General features: G+C 44.7%; 1 protein-coding gene across 1 annotated transcript in view; it reads left to right on the top strand.

The window, feature by feature from the left end:
* Positions 1-1,562: 1,562 nt before the first annotated feature.
* Positions 1,563-19,936, top strand: part of LOC103600881 (glycosyltransferase-like protein LARGE1) — a gene marked incomplete at its 3' end in the record, with an annotated part of 143,705 nt that continues 125,331 nt past the window's right edge. Inside the window, exons 1-3 of the mRNA XM_008585213.1 lie at positions 1,563-1,571; positions 4,374-4,398; positions 7,611-7,912. Coding sequence (XP_008583435.1) covers positions 1,563-1,571; positions 4,374-4,398; positions 7,611-7,912 — 336 coding nt within the window. The remainder of the gene's footprint in view (positions 1,572-4,373; positions 4,399-7,610; positions 7,913-19,936) is intronic.

The following is a 19,936-nucleotide window of genomic DNA, read 5'->3' as shown; positions in this document are numbered from 1 at the left end:
GTGCATGTCATCATCGCTGTATTCCTTCTCCCAGCAAATCTGATGCCACACTCCCAGAACCTAAGAAAATAGCTCAGCCTAGACCAGCATCTCACTCAGACTTATAAGCTGCCAAGAATGGAAAAAAGATGACACTTCAGCAGACTAGCTGTCATGTAGACATCCAGAGATGCCCGCCCCCAAAATAAAAGGTTTTAAATGTGAGACTTTTAAGATCAAACTGAGTTTTCTAAATTTTTCTAAAATGACTTTGAACAAAATATTTATCTTGAAATTTCAAATGGCATTGGAGGAGGGTGTGAAAATTTTATGTTAATTAGAAGGGCATTGGGTTAAAAAAAATTACAAAATAATGAAGATAGCCTCATGTGGAAGATGAGAAATTGAAAAATTTGTTGGAATGTAGTGATCTGTTACTGGTCAAGAGAGGGGAGTTTGGAGCCAGAGAAGGTGGACAGTCAGGCAGCTGGAGTACTAGGTCCCTGCTTTTGAAAGAGATGCTCATGTAGGAAGGAGGGAGCTAGGAGCAAAACAGGCCCTGTGCTTAGAGGAGCTAGTATACCAGGCAGTCAGGAAATCAGGAAGGTCCTTGGTTGCATGATGGGCATTGCTCTAAGAATACAGTAGAGGCTTAGACAAGGGAACTGGGACCCAAGGTTAAAGTAGTACTGCAGTGAAGTGTGGCTGTGCTCAGCCTCCTTTGCATCCAAGCCAGAGAATCTGGAGAAGTGCCTAAGCCAGCATTTCTCAACCTTGACTATACATGAGAACCCCATAGGAGTGGCTGCTTTTAAAAATGCTGATAATTAGACCCCCACTTCCAGAGATTCTGGGCTAATCCATCTGGGGTGGGGCCTGTGCACATCCATTTTTAATTTTTTTTTTTTAAGCTTCCAAAGTGACTGTAATGGTAGCCAGGATTGAGAACCACTGGCCTAAGGGACCAGGGGATGAAGCAGGAGCAACAACCACCACAATTAGATTAGACTTGGGTGGAGAAGGGTGAACAGGAGACATTCTGGTTTGGTGCAAGAAGAGCCATTGATCTGGAGCCAGAGAGCCTGGGTTCAAGACTCTGCCTCAGCCATTTGCTGCTGAGATGACATTGAACAAGTCAAATCATAGGTCCGTTTCTCATTTTTTTCCATTGGCCAAATAGTGAGAAAACCCACTTCATCACAGTGTCTTATAATTTAAAGTGAGGTGGCATATACATAGCATCTAGGCACTGGATGTGTACTCAGTAGGAACTGATCGAGTTTTTGTTGAGTTTGATAGATGATGTTGGGGTAGATGGAGTTGCTTCTCCGTGTTGTCACACTGAAAATGCTGTGGGAATAGGATGGAAGAATAGGTGCCTGGTATCTGTGAGTGAGGTGGACAGGAACAGGGAGAGATTGGAGGTAGGGGGGACTAACCAAGGAGACCAATGTAATGTTTTAGGACAAAGGTCCACAACTATGGTCAAGTTCGGCTCACCACTTATTATTGTAAGTAAAGTTTTATTGGCATGCAGCCATACCCATTTGTTAACGTATTTCCATGGCTGCGTTTATGCGACCATGGCAGAGGTGAGTACTTGGCCTGCAAAGTAAAACATATTTACTCTCTGAGTGTTTACAGGAAAAGTTTGATGACCCATGTTTCAGGATAAGATGAAAAGGCTTGGCTTGGGATGAGGTGTTTGAAATAAAATGAGAAGAGCAAGTGCTTCAAACATCAGAAGGAAGAATTGGCAAGCCATAGTGACAGATTGTACGTAGGGAGATTCTGCCATATAAAGGTGAGGGATGTAGTGTCTTTATCTCAGACAGAATGTTGCAGGACGACAGCTTTCCTGAAATCTGATGATGAATGTGAGATTTCAGTTTCCTAGATGAGAGAGATCTGGGTCTGTCCCTCCTGGCAGGGCCTGAGCCCCTGCGTGGGGTCAATCCAGGTCCTGGCCCCTGCCTCTGTTAGTAAGCCCCACAGTCTATCCATTTTTATATGGTGTATACCACCCACAGTACTCAATGCCACACTCCGAAGAGATCCAGAGACGTTCAACCCCCACAAATGGACTGAGATCATCACTTAGGACATTTTGGATGGAAGTCCCTATCCTCTGTCGCTGCACCACATGGAGCTTGACTGTCAGTTTACCTTCTTTGTTCTGAATCTTAGATGTTTTGGTTCCTAATGTTGACCATTCATCAAGTGGATTCAGAGGTTCAAATTTGATGATAAAATCATGTTTGTTGAGAAGTTTTGGAGGGAAGAGGAAGATAAGATGGTGTAAGCTAAGGTTTTGGATAATGTCTTGTTTGACTCAAATTTTAAACTCATTTTAAACCCATTTTAAACTCAAAGTGGGCAGATCAACAAATATACACATTATGGGACAGAAAGGTACCCTGTGTGTATAAATAGAATGTGTATATCCGAAAAATAGAAACCTGGAAGGAGAAGTAATAGAGGAGCAAGAATAAAGGGGCTTTATAAACAAGGGATTCTATCCAATGCTGCCTGTACCTGTCCTGCTTCTGGTTTAGTGGGGTATGTCTGGGAGAGACGGGGGGAATTTGAGTATCTGCTGTGCTTAGGCCTGCTGCTGGGTATGACTCACCCGTCCCCCCACCCACATACACACACCCGTGGTCTCCAGTTTACATATAGTGATGCCAAGTCACAGGAAAGTTAAGTGCTTTGTCTAAGGTTATTTATTACTAGGTGGAAAAACCATAATCCAAACTCAGCTCATTCTTTTTCCAAATGCCACCTTCTTACTGCTCTACTTGCTTTTCTTGGTTATCTCTCCCTCTTCCCCTGGCATTTAATATTATAATGAGGTCTCTTTTTAAATAACTGGTAGTTTAAGATGTGCTAAACTTATTTTTCATGCTTTTTTCCCCCCCTAGATGTCAGTTCTTCCTTTCTTCTCTTCTTCAAACGTTTTTTTAAGTATAGGAAGTATGTCCTGTGGATAAGCCACTGGGTATCAGGCAGTGCCACTCAAGGCGTGATCCACAGACCATTGCTGGTCTCTGCATTAGTCAGGGTTCTCCAGAAACAGAACCAATAGGGGGTGTATGCGTGTGTATTCATGTGCACACATATATGTGTGTGTATATATATGAGGGGTCTTCAAAGAGTTCTGGAAAGATTTGTATTATCTTCTAATTCTATCTTTCCATGGACTTTTGAATACCCTCATATTTACACACATATGCTTATTATAAGGAACTGGCTTACATGATGATGGAAGCTGACAAGTCCCAAGATCTTGAGGGTGAGTGGGCAAGCTGGAGACCCAGGAGAGCTGATAGGGTCGTTCCAGTCCTAGATCGAAGGCATGAGAACCAGCAGAGCTGACGGTGTAGTTCCAGTCCAGATGCCAGCAGGCTTGAGATGCAGGAAACACTGATGTTTCAGTTTGAGTCCGAAGGCAATAAAAGCTGGTGTCCTGGTTCACAGGCAGTCAGGCAGGAGGGATTCTCTCTTACTCGGGGATGGTCAGCCTTTTTGTTCTATTCAGGCTATCAACTGATTGGATGATACCCACTCACTTTGAGGAAGGATATCTGCTTTACTCAGTGTAACAATTTAAATGTTAATCTCATTCAAGAACACCTTCACAGAAACACCCAACATAATATTTGACCAAACATCTGGGTATCCCATGACCCCATCAAGTTGCTATTTAAAATTAACCCTCACAGCTCCCAAACTGTCAATGATCTGCAAAAAGATACATCTGGAACTTGAACTAGACATTTAGAAATTTCTAGGGCGATTGTGCTTTGTGGCAGTATCAAGCATGTGATCAGTAGACTTGTCTTGATGAACAGGGTAGAGACCAATTTGTTGAATTCAAGTGAGGAGTTACATGGGGGGCAAGCTCGATACTAGCCATGTGTGTGAGGGCCATATTTTTGTCCAGGATGGATGGGGTGGGAGAGGAAAGCTGATTCGTTACCACTGATAGTTTGAGAAATATGTGGGGTGGGCACAGCAGTCTACTACTGTTTACATAGTCCATCAAATCCAATGTGATGGGCTTTATGATGATGACCTGTACATAAAGCTTGAGGAGTATCCCTGGGAATGACCAGAGCCCATAGTCCAGGATGGATGGGGTGGGAGAGGAAAGCTGATTCGTTACCACTGATAGTTTGAGAAATACGTGGGGTGGGCACAGCAGTCTACTACTGTTTACATAGTCCATCAAATCCAATGCGATGGGCTTTATGATGATGACCTGTACATAAAGCTTGAGGAGTATCCCTGGGAATGACCAGAGCCCATGAGACATGACAGAAAGGTGTAGACCACATCTAACGGGGCCCGTCCTTTCACTGTCCTAACTCTCTCCCCCAATTCCACTCCCACAGGGTCAGAAAAAGCCTGAACAAAGAGGTCAGGAGCCAGAGAAATGAATAGGATAGGAATAAAAGCAAGAGTTGGGATGGATAAAATTAGAATGAGCTGTGTAAGGGGCCCGGCAACAGGGCCCACGTGTGTTAACTTCTGATCATGCAGCCTTGGGATCCGCTGGACACAGGCCACAGACAGAGCTGAGAGGGGCCTCTGGGCTCCTTTCCAGTGGCCTCCTGATTAGAAGGGGAAACTGGACAGCTCAAGATAATGTGCCTTTAAAACAGTTAAAACAGACAAACCAGAAATAACAATTCTGACATTTACGGAGCACTTCTTACATGCCAGGCACTGGGCACTGTATGAGTATTATTTTTTTCAGCCTTGGTGCCTCTTGCTGAGGCCTACACTTATTATTTTGTGTGTCTTTATTGGTGACAAATCTATAGAGTTTTAAAAGTGGGAAAACCCCTGCAAGTCTTTGAGAACTAAGTTTAGTTAAAAACATTTGGGGTCTAGCAGGGTAGAAATGGACACAGGACGTTGATAGCATTTCCCGTAAGCCCATAATTAAAGAATTATAATTTACATAAAAATATAATTGACATAAATGTGTAAAACATGGGGCTTTTGGAAGGGGATCTAGACGATGTGAACAAGCCTCATGGTGAAGCCTCCTGCTCCTCTGTGTTGCTTGCGAGTGAATCTTCACCTGGCTAAGGCTGAGGGCAAGGTCAGAGCTGCCACGTATCAAAGTACTTACCAAGGGAAGCCAAAGTTTGTTCATCGCTTGCTCCCATGTACCGCTTATAGAACAGCCCTATGTTCAGAAAATTACAGCCTTTAACACCTTCAATTACATCATCTACTCATTTTTCCTATAATATCACCTACCTTCTTCTGGAAGGGGTTGCAGGAACTCATTCATACTAAGTGCCTCCCAGGGAGAAGCTGGTGCTTTGTATTCTGGTATCTTACTTAAACCTCCCACCCACTCTTGCAAGGTTAGCATTTATGTTCCCATTTCACAGAAGAGAAAACAAGCTGAGTGTTGAAGCAGCCGTCCAAAGAACAAATTCACAGGTCTTGTTTGTTGTTAATTTTCTAGAGACCCTGGGACCCCGCTGGGTTTCCAGAGCTTCTTGGGTTCCTGCCCAAATACTCCAAAGTGCTTTCGTGAGAAAGAAGACTCCCTCAGGTCCCCAAGCACCTGTTCCTCTAAATCAGCATATAAATGCATGGCCCAGTGCAGAATCACAGATACCTTGTTTTCAGTCAGGCTGCAACACAGAACAGGGCTTAAACTTTTAGTCTTAGCTTCTTCATGTGCGATGGGGTAACTATTGCCACCTTCTTGTGTGTGATAACAACCTGAGACATTGTCAGTATGAGCTCCCTGCGTAGCACGGTGCAGATCCCTACCTAACAGGCACTACATGAAGCCTAACTCTCTGCCCTCTGATGGAAGCGACATGTTCGTCTTTACTCACCCCCGCTTGAAGGGTCGATGTTAGCTGGGAAAACACAATTGCTATTAGCTGCCTATTCTTTTTCATTCTTGGTGGAACTAATTTGGTTTTATGAAATAGGGAGACAGGTTTCAAAAGCTTGGATCGGAGCTTGTAATTGGCCAGCTCGGTGATAACACAGCCCTCATCAACCTGTGATTTCATGTCCCTCATAGATCCTGCCTGGGCCTTTGATGTGGTCCTGGGCAGTGGAATTCAGTGAGTCATATTTGTTACATTGATAGGAGAGGACCAGGAGCTTAGGCATTTAACCCCAAGGTGATTAAGAAGAAAAAAGAAGTCGTATTTGTTAAGGCCCAACGATACATCAAAAAGCCACGGGCAGAGGCCTACAGAGCACAGGCAGCCCAGGTGAATCATGCAAGGTGTAATTCATCACACTCTTTGATCCTCAAATTTGTGAGTCACAGAGGCTCTCTGGGACAGTTTGGAAGCTCAGTGGGGTCTGGACAAGTAGGAGAAAAACTCAAAGTATGGAAAAAGAGGAGTGCTTTTTTGACCAGTGGCTTAGAAGGGGTCATTTTCTAGAGATGTGATTTTTTCGCTTGGTAGCCCTGAGGTGGCCGTCAGTGTAGTTGGATCCTGGGATTTCTGCAGAGTGGAAACAGAAAGAAGTAACAGCTTTGGGTATGTCTTGCATTACTAGAGCTCCTCAACAGTAAGCGCTCATTGAGCATCTACCATATACAAGGTGATAAGGATAAGGATGCTAAGTAAGTATCCTTGGAAGATGGGGTATTTACATTAATAAAAATTTAAAAAACCTTTGGCTCTCTGAATAGCCCATATGAAAGTACATTCACGTGGACAGTGCACAGGCTCAGGCGTAATAGAGACTTGGGTGCGAATCCTGACACCACCATTCTTGTGTGACTTTGAAAGACCACTTATCTTTTCTGTGCCTCGGTTTCTCTTACACGATTGTACGATTGTTCCATGGAGTGTTGCTTGCACTCAGTTTAGTGGCAGCTGTATTTCTGGGAAAATCTTGAGATTGCTCATGCTCACACTTTCTTTTCCTTGCTGCATTAATTATTTTATTCTCTTGGCATTGATACATGCATCCACCCTTCCAGTATTTATCAGATATTATGATATGTTACCACAAAGACAAGTAAGGCCCAGCCTTTGCCCTCACTGAAGTTCCAGTCTTTCTAAGAAACATTTAGTGAAACAGTTTACCAAATACACTATGGCAGATACATATTTTCATAACACTGTGTACCGATTACTGTTGGAATATACTGAAAGATATTTTGTCTGAATATGGAGGTGATGCTTTCAAAACAGGGTTTTGAAGAATGGATAAGAGTTCATACAGGGAAAGCTCCATAAACTTAGTCATTATTATTTTTTTCTCGTTCTTTTTTCTCCCCAATCTCCCTCTTCATATTCATAATGCTTTACAGTTAAGAATGTCTACATAGAAACATGCCAAGCAGGGAGAGGAAGACAGTGCACTTAATTAGGAACAATTATATTATGATTGTCTTCTCTAAACAGCATATTAGTTTTTATCACCGTAATAAGTCATTCTGTTCTTAACTTTGTTCCCAGTTCAATCTGGATGCATTTATTTGTAACTCACTTTCCATCTGCTTTCCCTGTAAAAATGGCACTGTGAAAGGAGCCTGGTGGTATGGCAATGGGCATCTGGGGTACTGGGAGGGGTTTGGGTTGTGGTTCATTCCAGGTTAACTCTTCCCTGGTCTTTCGCACCCTCAGATGGGAAGCCGGTGTCTCTGTCGCCGCTGGAGTCCCAGGCACACAGTCCCAGGTACACGGCATCCAGCCAGCGGGAGAGCGAGAGCCTGGAGGTGCGAGTGCGGGAGGTGGAGGCGGAGAACCGCGCCCTCCGGAGGCAGCTCAGCCTGGCCCAGGGCCGGGCCCCAGCCCATCGCCGCGGCAACCACTCCAAGACCTACTCCGTGGAGGAGGGTACTGGGGACAGCGAGAACCTCCGGGCTGGCATCGTGGCGGGCAACAGCTCTGAGTGTGGGCAGCAGCCGGTCGTGGAGAAATGCGAGGTAAAGAGACAGGCACCCCGAGTCCCAGTTGCCCCCACTCCTTGCAGGTGTCTCCTGGCAGCATGACTAGGTGCCTGGAAAGGGCTGGCATTCTTGACTCAGGCCTGGGTGTGAATCTGGCTTGGTTGCTAACTTTGCTGAGTGGCCTGACAAATCGATTATCTTCTGAGCCTTAGTTTTCCCATCTGAAAAATGGGAATGTGAAGGCCTACTCCACGGAGAGTGATAGAACCAACTGCTTGTTTCTTTGCAGTTCATTTTAACATGCTTAGGGTTTCTACACCTAGTTGTCACCCTGGGGGCCCCTGTTACTTAGACTATAGTGTGAATGGTGCACCTAGAGTTGTGGCCCTGTTGGACAGTTCCCTAAGGCCTTGTTCTCACTTCATCTTATGAACAGCCTCTGCAGTTCAGAACCAGAGACTTTGTTGCTTATCTAAAGCACCAATTTGAACTTTTAGAGCTTAATGTCATTTCCCTCCTTTTGTAGTATGCTTTCTTTCTTAGAGACTATTGGGAAATTTGGAACACCTACCCACTCTCCTCTGCTACCCCTGCTACCCCTGAATTCCTGCATCTGTGCTTAAGTGTGCATTGAAAACACACACACATGTTCATTTCTTGCTTCTTCCAGTTCTTCTGGTGGAGAGGGATTAGAGCATGACTGTTAGGAGCAAGGCCTTTTGAGACAGACAAGACTGAATTTATATTCCAGCTTTGGTGGTTTCTATTGTGAACACCTGAGCAAATTACCTAACCTCTCGGAAGTTCAGGTGTCTCATCAGTAAACTTCAGGAAATAAAACCTGCTTCATGGAGTATTTGTGAGAACTAAACAGGATGGCCATATAAAGCTGTGAATAGTGCCTTGTACGTAGTATATTTTCAATTATGGATAATTTTTATTATTTTTAGTTATATACAGATATTACCTGCTGTTTCTTTATTCCATTTATTATCCATTCCAATAAATGGAATAAAGAATGTTAGACTTTACACACCCTGAAGAGATAACACTTTGTGAACTGTAGCCTGCTGTTCATGGGAATGAGACTATTAGGAATATTGGTGATAATGTTCAGTACGTCACAAGCGAATAGAGGGATTACTCAGTGATGTAGACTAAGTTTTTCGGAAGTTCAGTGGTGAGGAAGGAGACTTTAGACCAGAACACACAAGGAGAGCCTCTGAGATAGTGGGATTTCTCTTGATTTCTTAAGCCTGGTTGAAGTATGGGTTGGCAGAGAGGTGGAGAAAGGTGGAGAAAGGATATCCAAGGAGGAAAATCATGTTAGTAGGAAAAATGTGAAACAAACATGTTGTCATAGCAGGGAAGAATTCTGGATGCAGTGAGTTGGTGATTCATCCAAGCCCAGAGACCTGGGTAGGAAAGTGGTCCCCTGTATTTCCATCCTCATTCATTTATTCATTCATTCAACAAACACTTGCTACACCCGGGTTATGCATCTCACACTGCTCTGTGTGCTGGGAAACAGCATTGAACAAAACAATACAGAACTCCCTTTCTTCTGGTTCTTAGATTCTGTAGTGGGAGGTAGGGAAAGAGTTGATAAACAGGTAAATAAATACAAATGCCAGGAGGTGATAAATGCCCCATGTTTATTCAGCCCTGACTACATGCCAGGCCCACTCTGCCTTTATCTCTGACAACCACTGCCAGTGGCTTGTATGACTTAATATCTCTATTTTACATCATGAAAATGGGGATTCAGTCATGTTAACAAATTTTGTTGGTCTAGGTTGGTCTGGGGAAGGACCTGATACCAGGAATTTCTTTTTACCTGGTTGAAGACGTGTTGAATTTCTCATAGGTTCTCAGCTCTCAGGTCACAGCCATGGTGTTAGTTTAGAGTGGGTTAGTTTAGATGGGAACCCTGCTAACTAGGTGTGATGGCCCAGAGTGAGGAAAATGTTTTTTATCCGTTTACTTACATTATTTTGACTTAGGCCTACCTATGGAATTGACTAAGAATCAAGGATGTGAAAAATAGAAAAGGAAAAGGGGGCGGGGGGGAAGACACAGGTGTAACAGAAGGAGAAAATGGGTTGTGTTTTCTGGGAGATTTCTTTTCCTGCTGTAGTCTGTCTAGCCAGCAGCTTCCTGCCTCTGCCCAGTTTTTGAGAGGTACACATTCTGTTTCAAAAGGGGGGTCCTACCCTGAATCCCCTGCAAAATAGTGTGGGCAAAAGACCATTGGCTTTTGAAGCTGGGAGTCATGAATCCAAATCCTAGCCCCCTTCCCACTTAATTGTGGCTTTGAGCAAGTAACATCACTACAGTATTTCATTTTCCTTTTGTAAATTACGGATTAAAATCAAGTTCCTGCCTCATACAGTTTTCGTGGTGATAATAGATAGGTTTAGTAGTGAGATTAGAACTTGAAGGAAATTCTAAGATGGTTGTATTAGCCTTAGATTTCACTGCAGGTTATCAAAAAATCCCCAACTAGCAATGGCTTAAACAAGATTTGCGTCTTATTTCTCTTTATGTTTATGATGTCTGGATGCCATTGGGGTAGGGATATCAGTAGTAGGGAGATGGAGAATTCCTTTATCCTTTGCTGCAGCTTGCTTGACTGACATTCCCAAAGTCATCTCATGGTCCCTAATGACCATCAGAGCTTCAGCTGTGTGGTCCACATTTCAGCTGGCAGGAAAGAAGTGTTACAGGGGACATCTTGCCTTCCCTTAAGAAAACATTTTAGGAATTTCACACCTCAGTTCCTTTTAGATCCCATTGACAGAACTTAGTTGCAGGGCTCCCTTTAGGTGCCACCTGGCTGCAAGAGAGCCTGGAAAAGATAGACTTTATTCAAGACAGCCATATTCTCTGCTAATATTTTGGAGTTCTGCTACTACAATCACAATGAACATTCTCTGTCAGGTGGGTGGTTCCCAAACTTCGTTATACATTAGCATTAAATATCAAAAATGCATATCCAGGAGACCCACTCCAGACCTACTTGATTGAGAATCTCTGGGAGAAGAGCCCCAAATATGAATATTAAAAAAATATATATCCAGATGATTTGAGATAGGAGAGACTGTTTGGAAATCACTGCTTTAAGGTACAACACATGTGAGTGGTCAATTCTCTTTATCCCTGTGCTCTTTGAAAGATAAAATACCAGTGTAAAAATTCAGACTTTGAACTTATTGATTGTTATTATAACTTATTTTCTAGCCTTTTGACTTGCACCTGAGAATTAGGTTTTACTCATCTGTTTTTCTTCTCTTTCTCTGTTTCTCGATCACATTACTTCTTATACCCTTAAAAAGTTATTTTTGGTGGAATTCTGATGAACCCTGGTCTTGTTCAGAGCTTCCATATATGCATTTGAAAGTCTGGATCTGCTGCCATCTTATTTCAAAGTGTTCTCCCATGGGTGCACGTTTACCTTGAGGTGCTGGCTTCACATCCACTAGCAGTGTACTTCCACAGTCTCCATCACTTGGTGGAAAATTTTAGTGAAGCAGCCATATAGAGGCAACCAAGAAATGTCAGTCAGTGAAGTCCAAATAGAAGCCTCGCTTCATTTCTGCACTTTTCAGTTACAAGTGCTGAATCTCGTCTTGACATCCTGTCAGAGTGCACAGCCACGTAAGCAGGGACGTTGCCATCATCTGCGGTTGCAATGAAGCTTCTCTGGAGTATGACAAGCATTTGTGAAAACTGTTCTTTAACGATGCCCAGGCTGTCAGCTGAAGTAGCTGGTGATATAGACAATGTGCCCTTGCTAGTCCCTGTGTCTTTTTATTATTTCCTAATTATGTGGCTTTCAAAGAGCCACCAGATTTTATCCTTGCATAGTTCTGTTGTCCGGGCAATGTTGCTTTGGTGAAGGCCTGGTTTCTGTGTGCCTCATGACTTGGAGAAGAGTGATCCCCTTTGATCTTCACTTTTGCCTGTGCGTGAACAGGTGTGTGTATTTTTCTTGCCTCTCTGGTTAGGGTCTATTCTGGACGTCAGCTATGGAAGAGCAGGAGAAATCACTGGACCTGGCGTCACAGCTCCTGAACAGGAGTCTTCCTTTGCAGCTCACTGGTCACGTGACCTAGGACAATTCGATTACTCTTTTGGAGTCTATTTCATCATTATAATATGAGAATAATACTATGTTCTTCCCAGTGCAATTGTGAGGATGAAATGAGATAGTGGGCAGTAAGCGAGGCAGAACTGAAGCCCTTTTTATGACCTGGCCTCGGAAGTCACTAAGTGTCACTTCTGCTGATAATGTATTCTGTTAGTTGAAATGATCTCAAAAGCCCACTTGCTTTCAAGGGGGAAGCAGCACACACCCCATCTCTCAATGGGAGTAACATCAAGGAATTTACGGATATACTTTAAAACTGCCATGATGGATATTGTTATTACAGAAAATGGATAAATGGTACCCCCTGATGTCAGACCACCCCTTAAGCAAGTATCTATTTTTCCTTCTGCTCCTTGCATTGAGCTTCATTTCTCAGTGGTGATGTAATAGTAATGAAAGTTAACATTTGCGTAGCCCTTGAAGTGTACCAGACATCATGCTAAAACGTTACTTAAAATATCTCGTTTGATCCACACAACAGACTTTTTTCATTTTACGGATTAGAAAACTACTGCTAGCAAAGATTACGTAATTATTTCAAGTTCACACAGCCAGGAAGAGGTAGAGCTTGGATTTAAGCCTGTTTGCTTCCAGAACCTGTGCTTTGAATCACTGCACTAAAGCTCTGGGACCTGCTCTCATCAGCTGCTGAGCTGTCTTTCTTATGCACCTGGCAGCTGTCTCTCAGGAGGCTTCAGGGTGAATCCTCATGGTATGGGGTTATCTTTCACTTTGGGGGCTGTAGCAGCGGGATGAAGGTAATCATTCCTTTTGGTCTAAGCAAGGCTGTCTGTTCTTTAAAAAGAAGTTAGATTGTTCTAAATTGCCTTCCAGATTGTGGCTGAGTTTGTTAGCCACTGGAGGTTTGGCATTTTGCTGGAGGCATTATGTTTATAAAACTTGACACCTCTCACCTGCATCTTCTGGTCCCCTAAATAACTTCACTGTATTTTTATCTACTCCCTTCCCCCTCCTTTTGTTTTTTGTCTTCATCTTCAAAGACTTTACATAACTCAGCAGTGAAGGGGTTTGCCAGCTATCTTCCCATATTCCACGTTGCTGTTGGAAGTACTATACAGCATTTGGGCTCACATTTCATTAGCTTTGTATGTCTTCTTTGGGGCTTCTTCAAGGACATAATTCCACTAAAATATCTTCCCTAAATGTCAGTTTCTGGAATTAGGAATGTTGTAGCTGAAAGGAACCTAGTGGAATTGTCTGGTGCAGTGATTTTCAGGGAGACTTAGGTACCATAGAAGTGTCTTAGGTGCCTCCCCATGTGCATTAGTTATTTACTGCTGCATAAGCAAGATACCCCCCAAACTAAAACATGGAGCATTTGTTAGTTCATAAAATCTCTGAAAATCAGTTGGAGATTATGACTCTGAATCTTTAATTAGGTTGCAGTTAAGATGTCTGCTGGGCTTGATTGGGACTGAAAGATCTGCTTCCAGGAGAGCTCACTGGCACGGCTGGAGGCCTCAGTTCCTTAGGTCTGCTTGAGTGTTCTCATTACGTAGCAGCTAACTTTCCCCAGCATACACGATTTAAACAGTAGGGAAGGTTACAGCCACGATGTCCTTTATAACCTAGCCTTGGATGTCAAATATCATTACTCCTGCTGAATTCTGTTGCTCACATAGTCCAACCCTGGGACGATGTAGGAGAGGCTACATGGTCCATGAAAACCAGGTGGCAGAGATATCTGGGGACAGTCTTGGAGGCTGGATACTATGGCATGGCCAGGGCGAGGGGCCATTCCTCTAGCAGCCTCCCGTCTGAGCTCGCCCCAGAGTAGCCTTGCTTTGATCTGCTTTGTGTGTTGTGCTCTCTTATGAAATTTATTTTAGAAATTGCTCCATTGAGAACAACAACATTAAATAAAGGATAAAGGTGCAACTCTCTCATTTTAAAGATGTTGAAACGTTAAGTAGAGAAAATTAAAGGGTCTTGCTTAAATTTACAATGTTGCCACCACTGCCCAGATGATGATTCTGGTGTCTCATCTCCTCATTCCCGTGTCTTTTGCCCTCAGCCTTTGACAGAGCAGAGGGAATTGGGCAGCTTTGAAAACCCTCCTTTCAACAGTGGGGGAAATAGTGTCCTATCTCACTTGAAGGTAGGCTGGGGAGTGAGGGCAGAAGGAAAGAATACCTGACTTTTGAGGATATTTAGGACTCAGACCTTGAATGTAGACCCTTCAGCATACCGTAAACTCTTTATAATAATATGATCATTAATAATGATGGTTGCTGATATGTGTCCATTACTTACGAAGTGCCCTGCTCTAAGCCTTTTACTTGGATCATCTCAGTTAATCTTTCCAACAAGGAGTTGACACATTTATCATCCCCTTGTTATAGATGATGAAACTGAGGTCCCAAGAGGTGGAGTTGTGTCTTGAAACATGGGAAGACTTGGATAGGTGACGTGAAGGTCCAGACACTCTAGACTGAAGACACATTCCAAAGGCAAGAAACCTTAACCAGTCATCCAGTTTGGTCACACATGACACTCAATCAGTATTTGTCGAATGATTGTCTGGCTGATGTGTGTGGACTTTTTGAATTAAGCTGGTCATCCAAAGGCCCCATAGTTAGGCGTGTAACACATTCCAGCCGTGATAGATGTATCTGGCTGTTTTTAGACAATTCACCAGCCCCAGACATGGGTCTGGCTGTATCAGTTAAACTTCTGTTGACACACCCCCAAATCAGTCTCACCTCTTCATATGTTTTCCATGTGCAATTTGGGTTTCTGATTCCTCAGGTGGCTATGTTCTTTATAACACAAGAAAATCAATCCTAAAGCAGTCCAGGAATATGCAAGACGGAAGATGCCAGATGGTCATTCACTGTTGTCCATTTATTGGGCATTGACTGTGGAGGAGGTGCAAACACCCCTGGGTGTTTAGCCCCTCATGTTCTCTGATCAGGCCCTATAACCCCTGTGACTTCACCTGTCCCTCACTGAGCCCCTGAAGGCTTGGCTTCCAAGGTCAGGAAGCATCTCCTTCTGTTTTCTGTAGTGTTGAAATAATTTTGTCTTTTGGTCCATGGTTCAGTATTTAGAGCAGACAGACTTAGGTCAGTGGTTTCCCAAGATAGTAAGGTGCCCTGGAGGTTTGTAAGGTGATTTTATTTATTTATTTATTTGATTTAATTTATTTATTTTTAAAAGATGACCAGTAAGGGGATCGTAACCCTTGACTTGGTGTTGTCAGCACCACACTCTCCCAAGTGAGCCATGGGCCGGCCCATTGTAAGGTGATTTTAGATGGCACCTTAGCAATACATTTTTCATTTTAATTGTTGCACATGTGTTTTATTGAGTCAGGGTACTGTGGGTTTAATAGCAGGACACCTGGCTTTGCCCCTGAGCAACTGAGCCATGGGACCTTGGGCAGGTTACTTCATTGATCTGTATGTCTCTTTATCTTGAATTTTGGAAAACCCTAGTTATTAGAGAAACTCTGTGTATAGGAATTCTTACCCTTGTTTTATGGAGGCAGCCATTGAGGATCCGAGAGGTTAAATGGCTTGCTCAAGGTCAGTCAGCTGGTCAGAGGTAGATCTGGGACCACTGTCCAGCTCATCTGATTTCTAGGGCTTTGTTCTTTGTGCAGTAGAAGCCTGCTTACACAGGACGGTAGCTGGAAGAACGCTGCCTTGGCTTGTCTTATCCCGGGGAAGGGAAGCGGTGCTCTCTATTTGAGAGGAATTGGAAGTAGATTCTTTGAACACCCTCATACTCTCTTAAAATAATCACAACTAACATCTGGTAGGCTTTCCCCGCCCTCTTCAAAGTGCTGTAGTTAGAGCAGTGGTTCTCCAAGTGCAGTCCCAGGGCCAGCAGCCACGGCATTGCCTGGGTGCACGTTGTTCTCAGCTCCCAACTCCAGACCTCCTGATTCAGAAACTGGAGGAGGACCCACTCTCTGCTTTAACAAGCCCTCTAGGCAATTCTAATGCACCTCGTCCTCAGCAGCCTCTCCAGGATTATGTCCCCCATTTTACAGAGGAGGATGTTGAGCAGTGTCTCGTTGTGCTGTTTATTCTTTCAGAAAACACCACTAAGCATCAATTTATTAGATGCACTTTCTTGCACTGGCTTGCTTAATCCTCACACAACCCAATGGGGTGGCTGTTTTTATCTCCATTTTACAGATGAGGCCAGTGAAGCTCAGAGACGTTAAGTGACTCTCCCAAGGTCACACAGCTACTTAGTTTGAGGCCGTGGCTCAACCCCAGGTCTCTCCACTCTTGTTGAGGTTTTCTCACACTACCCTGCCCCTGCCTCTGACCCTCAATGCTGCCTGTCTGTCCCCAGCTGCCATGGCATCATGTCTTCTGGGAGGCCTTGTCTGCCAACCTCACCCTCCACCCCCTGCCCCAGCTGCAGTCTGGAATCTGGGCTGAGCCCGTCTTGTCATATTAAATGGGTTTCTCTCGCACTGCATCAGTCTCCTTGATAGGAGATGCTCTAACTGAACTGAACCCCAGACAGAATGCCCTGAAGGGTCATTGCTAATGGTGTTGCTGGGAGAAGCAGGGCTGGCAGAACATTGATTGCCCCTGCCAGGGCCACAGCCTGCCTGACATCCCTTAGTTTGGTCTGAATTTCTTTTGGGACAATTATTTTTTTCCCACATACATATATGAGAAAAATACCCTATAGGGATTTTTCCCTGTAAGGGGACAGAGCACAGTGAACCTTCCTTTTCAGGTTTTCAAGGAGACTGACAAGCACTGTCACAAATCCCAGCTGGCTCTGAATGTGCCAGGTGTGGGTTGTTCTCCTCCTGGAAGCTCTCCCTGTATGTTCTCAGTCTGGGGTTCAGGGACACCAAGCTTGCCCTCCTTATAGGCGCCTTCTCAGCCTCTGGTGGGATTGCTTGATTAGCTGTCTCTCTGCCTCTGCACTTGACCTTGGGAGATGGTGACTGTCTAATTTTCCTTTTTATCCTCCAAGCCCAGCATAGTGCCTGATGACTCCAAAAACAGTCCTGTCATGAATCCTTCCTGCAAGTTCTAAAATAAAGATCACCCCTTGACCCCAGTGGTGTCAGGAATGAATCTGGGTCACAGCTCTGGCACTACCTTACCTGTATCTTCAAGTGCAGCTTGCAGAGATTCAAGGTGTGTTGAGCATCCTGTCAAGGACTAAAGGAAGTGAGTGAAAGTCTTAAGGGTTTCTTTAGAAGGAGATTTTGTGGTCCATGATTCTAAGTGCTTTTTTTTTTTTTTTTCCTTTTTGTCTTTTTTACTGACCGGCAACGGGATCGCAACCCTCGGTGTCGCGCCCACACTGCGCTCAGCCAGTGAGCGGGAACCAGTCTCCACATGGGATCCAAACCCTCGGCGGGAGCGCCGCTGGGCTGGCCAGTGCGCCACTGGGCTGGCCCCTAAGTGCTTTTTAAAGCTTCTGAAAATTTAAAAATAAAATTTGTAAATTCTCAAGTTTGTTACACTGCTGTCCTTCCCTTCAGGGATCAACAGATATCTGTGAATGCCTGAAAGTCTTCTGTGCTTTCCTTCCAGCCCCCAGGACAAATGGGATACTGAGCAAGGGTCACCAGCATGGGTCCTGGAGGGATATAGAGCTCATGCCCAAGGGGTGGGAAGGGTTTAGTGGAGGGCCAGAGGTGTGGGCAGGGATAAGGGGGACCAAGCGGGGGAAGTATTGCTTTCTGGAAGGAGTTGCTGCAAACCCGGGGCCTGAAGGCATGGGAGGCAGGGGCATCATGGAACCCAGCGAGAGTGGGACCGTCCGAGAGGGCCCGACCACAGCTGGGGAGATCTGACCTTCAGACTCATGCTGGCACCTCCTGTTCCCAAATTCAACCAGGAGCCAGAGGCAAAGGAGCCCAGTTGTAGGGTTAGGCCATCAGGGCACAGAACAAGTTGGAGGAGAGTGGAGTAAGTTTGGAGGGCAAAGGAGAACATCATCCCACCTTCCATCCAGACGTCGTGACAGAGGCAAGTGTGACATCTACAATTGCAAGTGTGGAGAAGGAGGCCTTAGTCACAGGCCTATGGTCACAGAATCTGACCTTGCCACCCCACCCTTTGAGAGTAGGAATATCCCAGTAGTTGTGGCCATCTCTAATCCAAGAAACTTGAAAACACCTGCACCTCATAGCTTTGAACTGAAAGTCATCATGACAAGACCGTTTTTGTGGCCCTGCTCTTTCAAGGAACATTCTTCCGGCTTCCCGACTCTCCCCATTCCTAATTCATTCTCTGCCCCACTCCCATCATGCGCTTCTGTACCTGGAAAATTCCGGACCACCCAAAACTCTTCTAAGAGCCCATTTGAGAACACTTGATTTTCTGCTTTCCTGGGTAGCAGGGCGCTGCTGCTACGGCTCCAGATGATGAATTTATTCGTGGTGGCAGGTGTATTGGATGAAACTAAAGAGATTGGAAAATTATGTAAAATGTTGGAGAATGTATGCGCTTGTGCTTACACTTAATTGGCCCATTTTGAAAAGTCCCTGATCTCTGAAGCCAAGACAAAGTTTGATGTCTCAGAGGTATACGTTTAAATATTTGAGATTCAGAAGAGCGTGATTCAGTGTGTTTTCACCCATCTTCACCCGCTCCGTGCTATGTCTCCAGTATGCAGGCATTTTCCCATTTCCTTCGTGATTTAAATGGTGACAGTTGCACCCGCATTACAGTCTTTCATCCTGAGTCATTTGGAGATATTATCCAGAGATAAGCAATCAATGGCGTCTTTGTTTTACAGGTGGAGAAATTAAGATATGCATAAATTAGACTGAGAAAAGGTAACATAGACCCCCCTATTTTCTTCTCTCGCCCCCTTTTTTCTTCCTCAGTGGGGTTTCTATCAGCAGTACTCTTGACCTTTTGGGCCTTTGCTCTGGGGCTGTTCTGTTCACTATGGGACTTTTAGGAGCATCCCCGGCCTCTACCCACTAGATCTCCCCCAGCCCCTGCACACACAAGTAGTGACAATCCAGAGTGTCTCCAGATATTGCCGAATGTTCTTAGGGTTGGGGGTGGGGGCAGGGAGTTAAATTACTCCCTGTTTAGAACCACTGTCTTCCAGCAGAGCATGAAGGTACTCCAAAAAGTTCATGGAAGGATTTGAATTTTTACTTCTCCTTTTCTATGAGCTTTTTGAAGTGTCCTTGTATTTGGAGATCCTGGGCATCGGTGGTTGTGAATTAATTGGTCTGAAGTAGGGCAGTGACAGAGGGTAGATTTTAAAAATCTTTTGTGTGTTTCTGATGTACCACCAAGGTTAAGAATCTCAGTTTCAGAGTTCAAATTCCAGCCGTCTGAGCCGCAGTTTCCCAATCTGTGATATGGAAATGATGATACCGTACCTGTCTCATGCAACTGTGTGACTTGAATCTGGTAATCTGTGTAAAATATTAAGCACGGTGCCTGGAATGTAGCAATTTGCTGGACACATATCAGCTCTAATTATGCGTATTACTCCTCCCCTCCTCCTCCTTGGTACCCAGGTGTAAGGGGTGAGGCCGGAGACTGCGGCACCCACCGGGACTGGGGGCTGGGATTTTAATTTCGAGTGTGGAGCAGCATGTGTAAAGGAACGCGAGCAGCGGTGGCAGCCAGGCTCAGGCACTGACAGTCGGGAGCGAAGGGGACTCTCCACAGAGGATGAAGAGCAGGTGCAGTGGGTGGTGTGGAGCAGCATGTGTAAAGGAACGCGAGCAGCGGTGGCAGCCAGGCTCAGGCACTGACAGACGGGAGCGAAGGGGACTCTCCACAGAGGATGAAGAGCAGGTGCAGTGGGTGGGAGGCTCTGAGATCCTGCCATGTGGCGAGCCCACAATTTCAGGGTTTCTGAGAAAATGAGGCTCTGAATGAAGCTGAAGTCCAGCTTCTGGCACTGCGCAGTCAATTGGGGTGAAGGTC

The sequence above is a fragment of the Galeopterus variegatus genome, unplaced genomic scaffold (assembly GCF_000696425.1).
Source record: "Galeopterus variegatus unplaced genomic scaffold, G_variegatus-3.0.2 Scaffold3496, whole genome shotgun sequence".
Lineage (NCBI taxonomy): Eukaryota > Metazoa > Chordata > Mammalia > Dermoptera > Cynocephalidae > Galeopterus > Galeopterus variegatus.
Note: the sequence above shows the minus strand (reverse complement) of the source record. Positions and strands in the feature narration are given on the sequence as shown.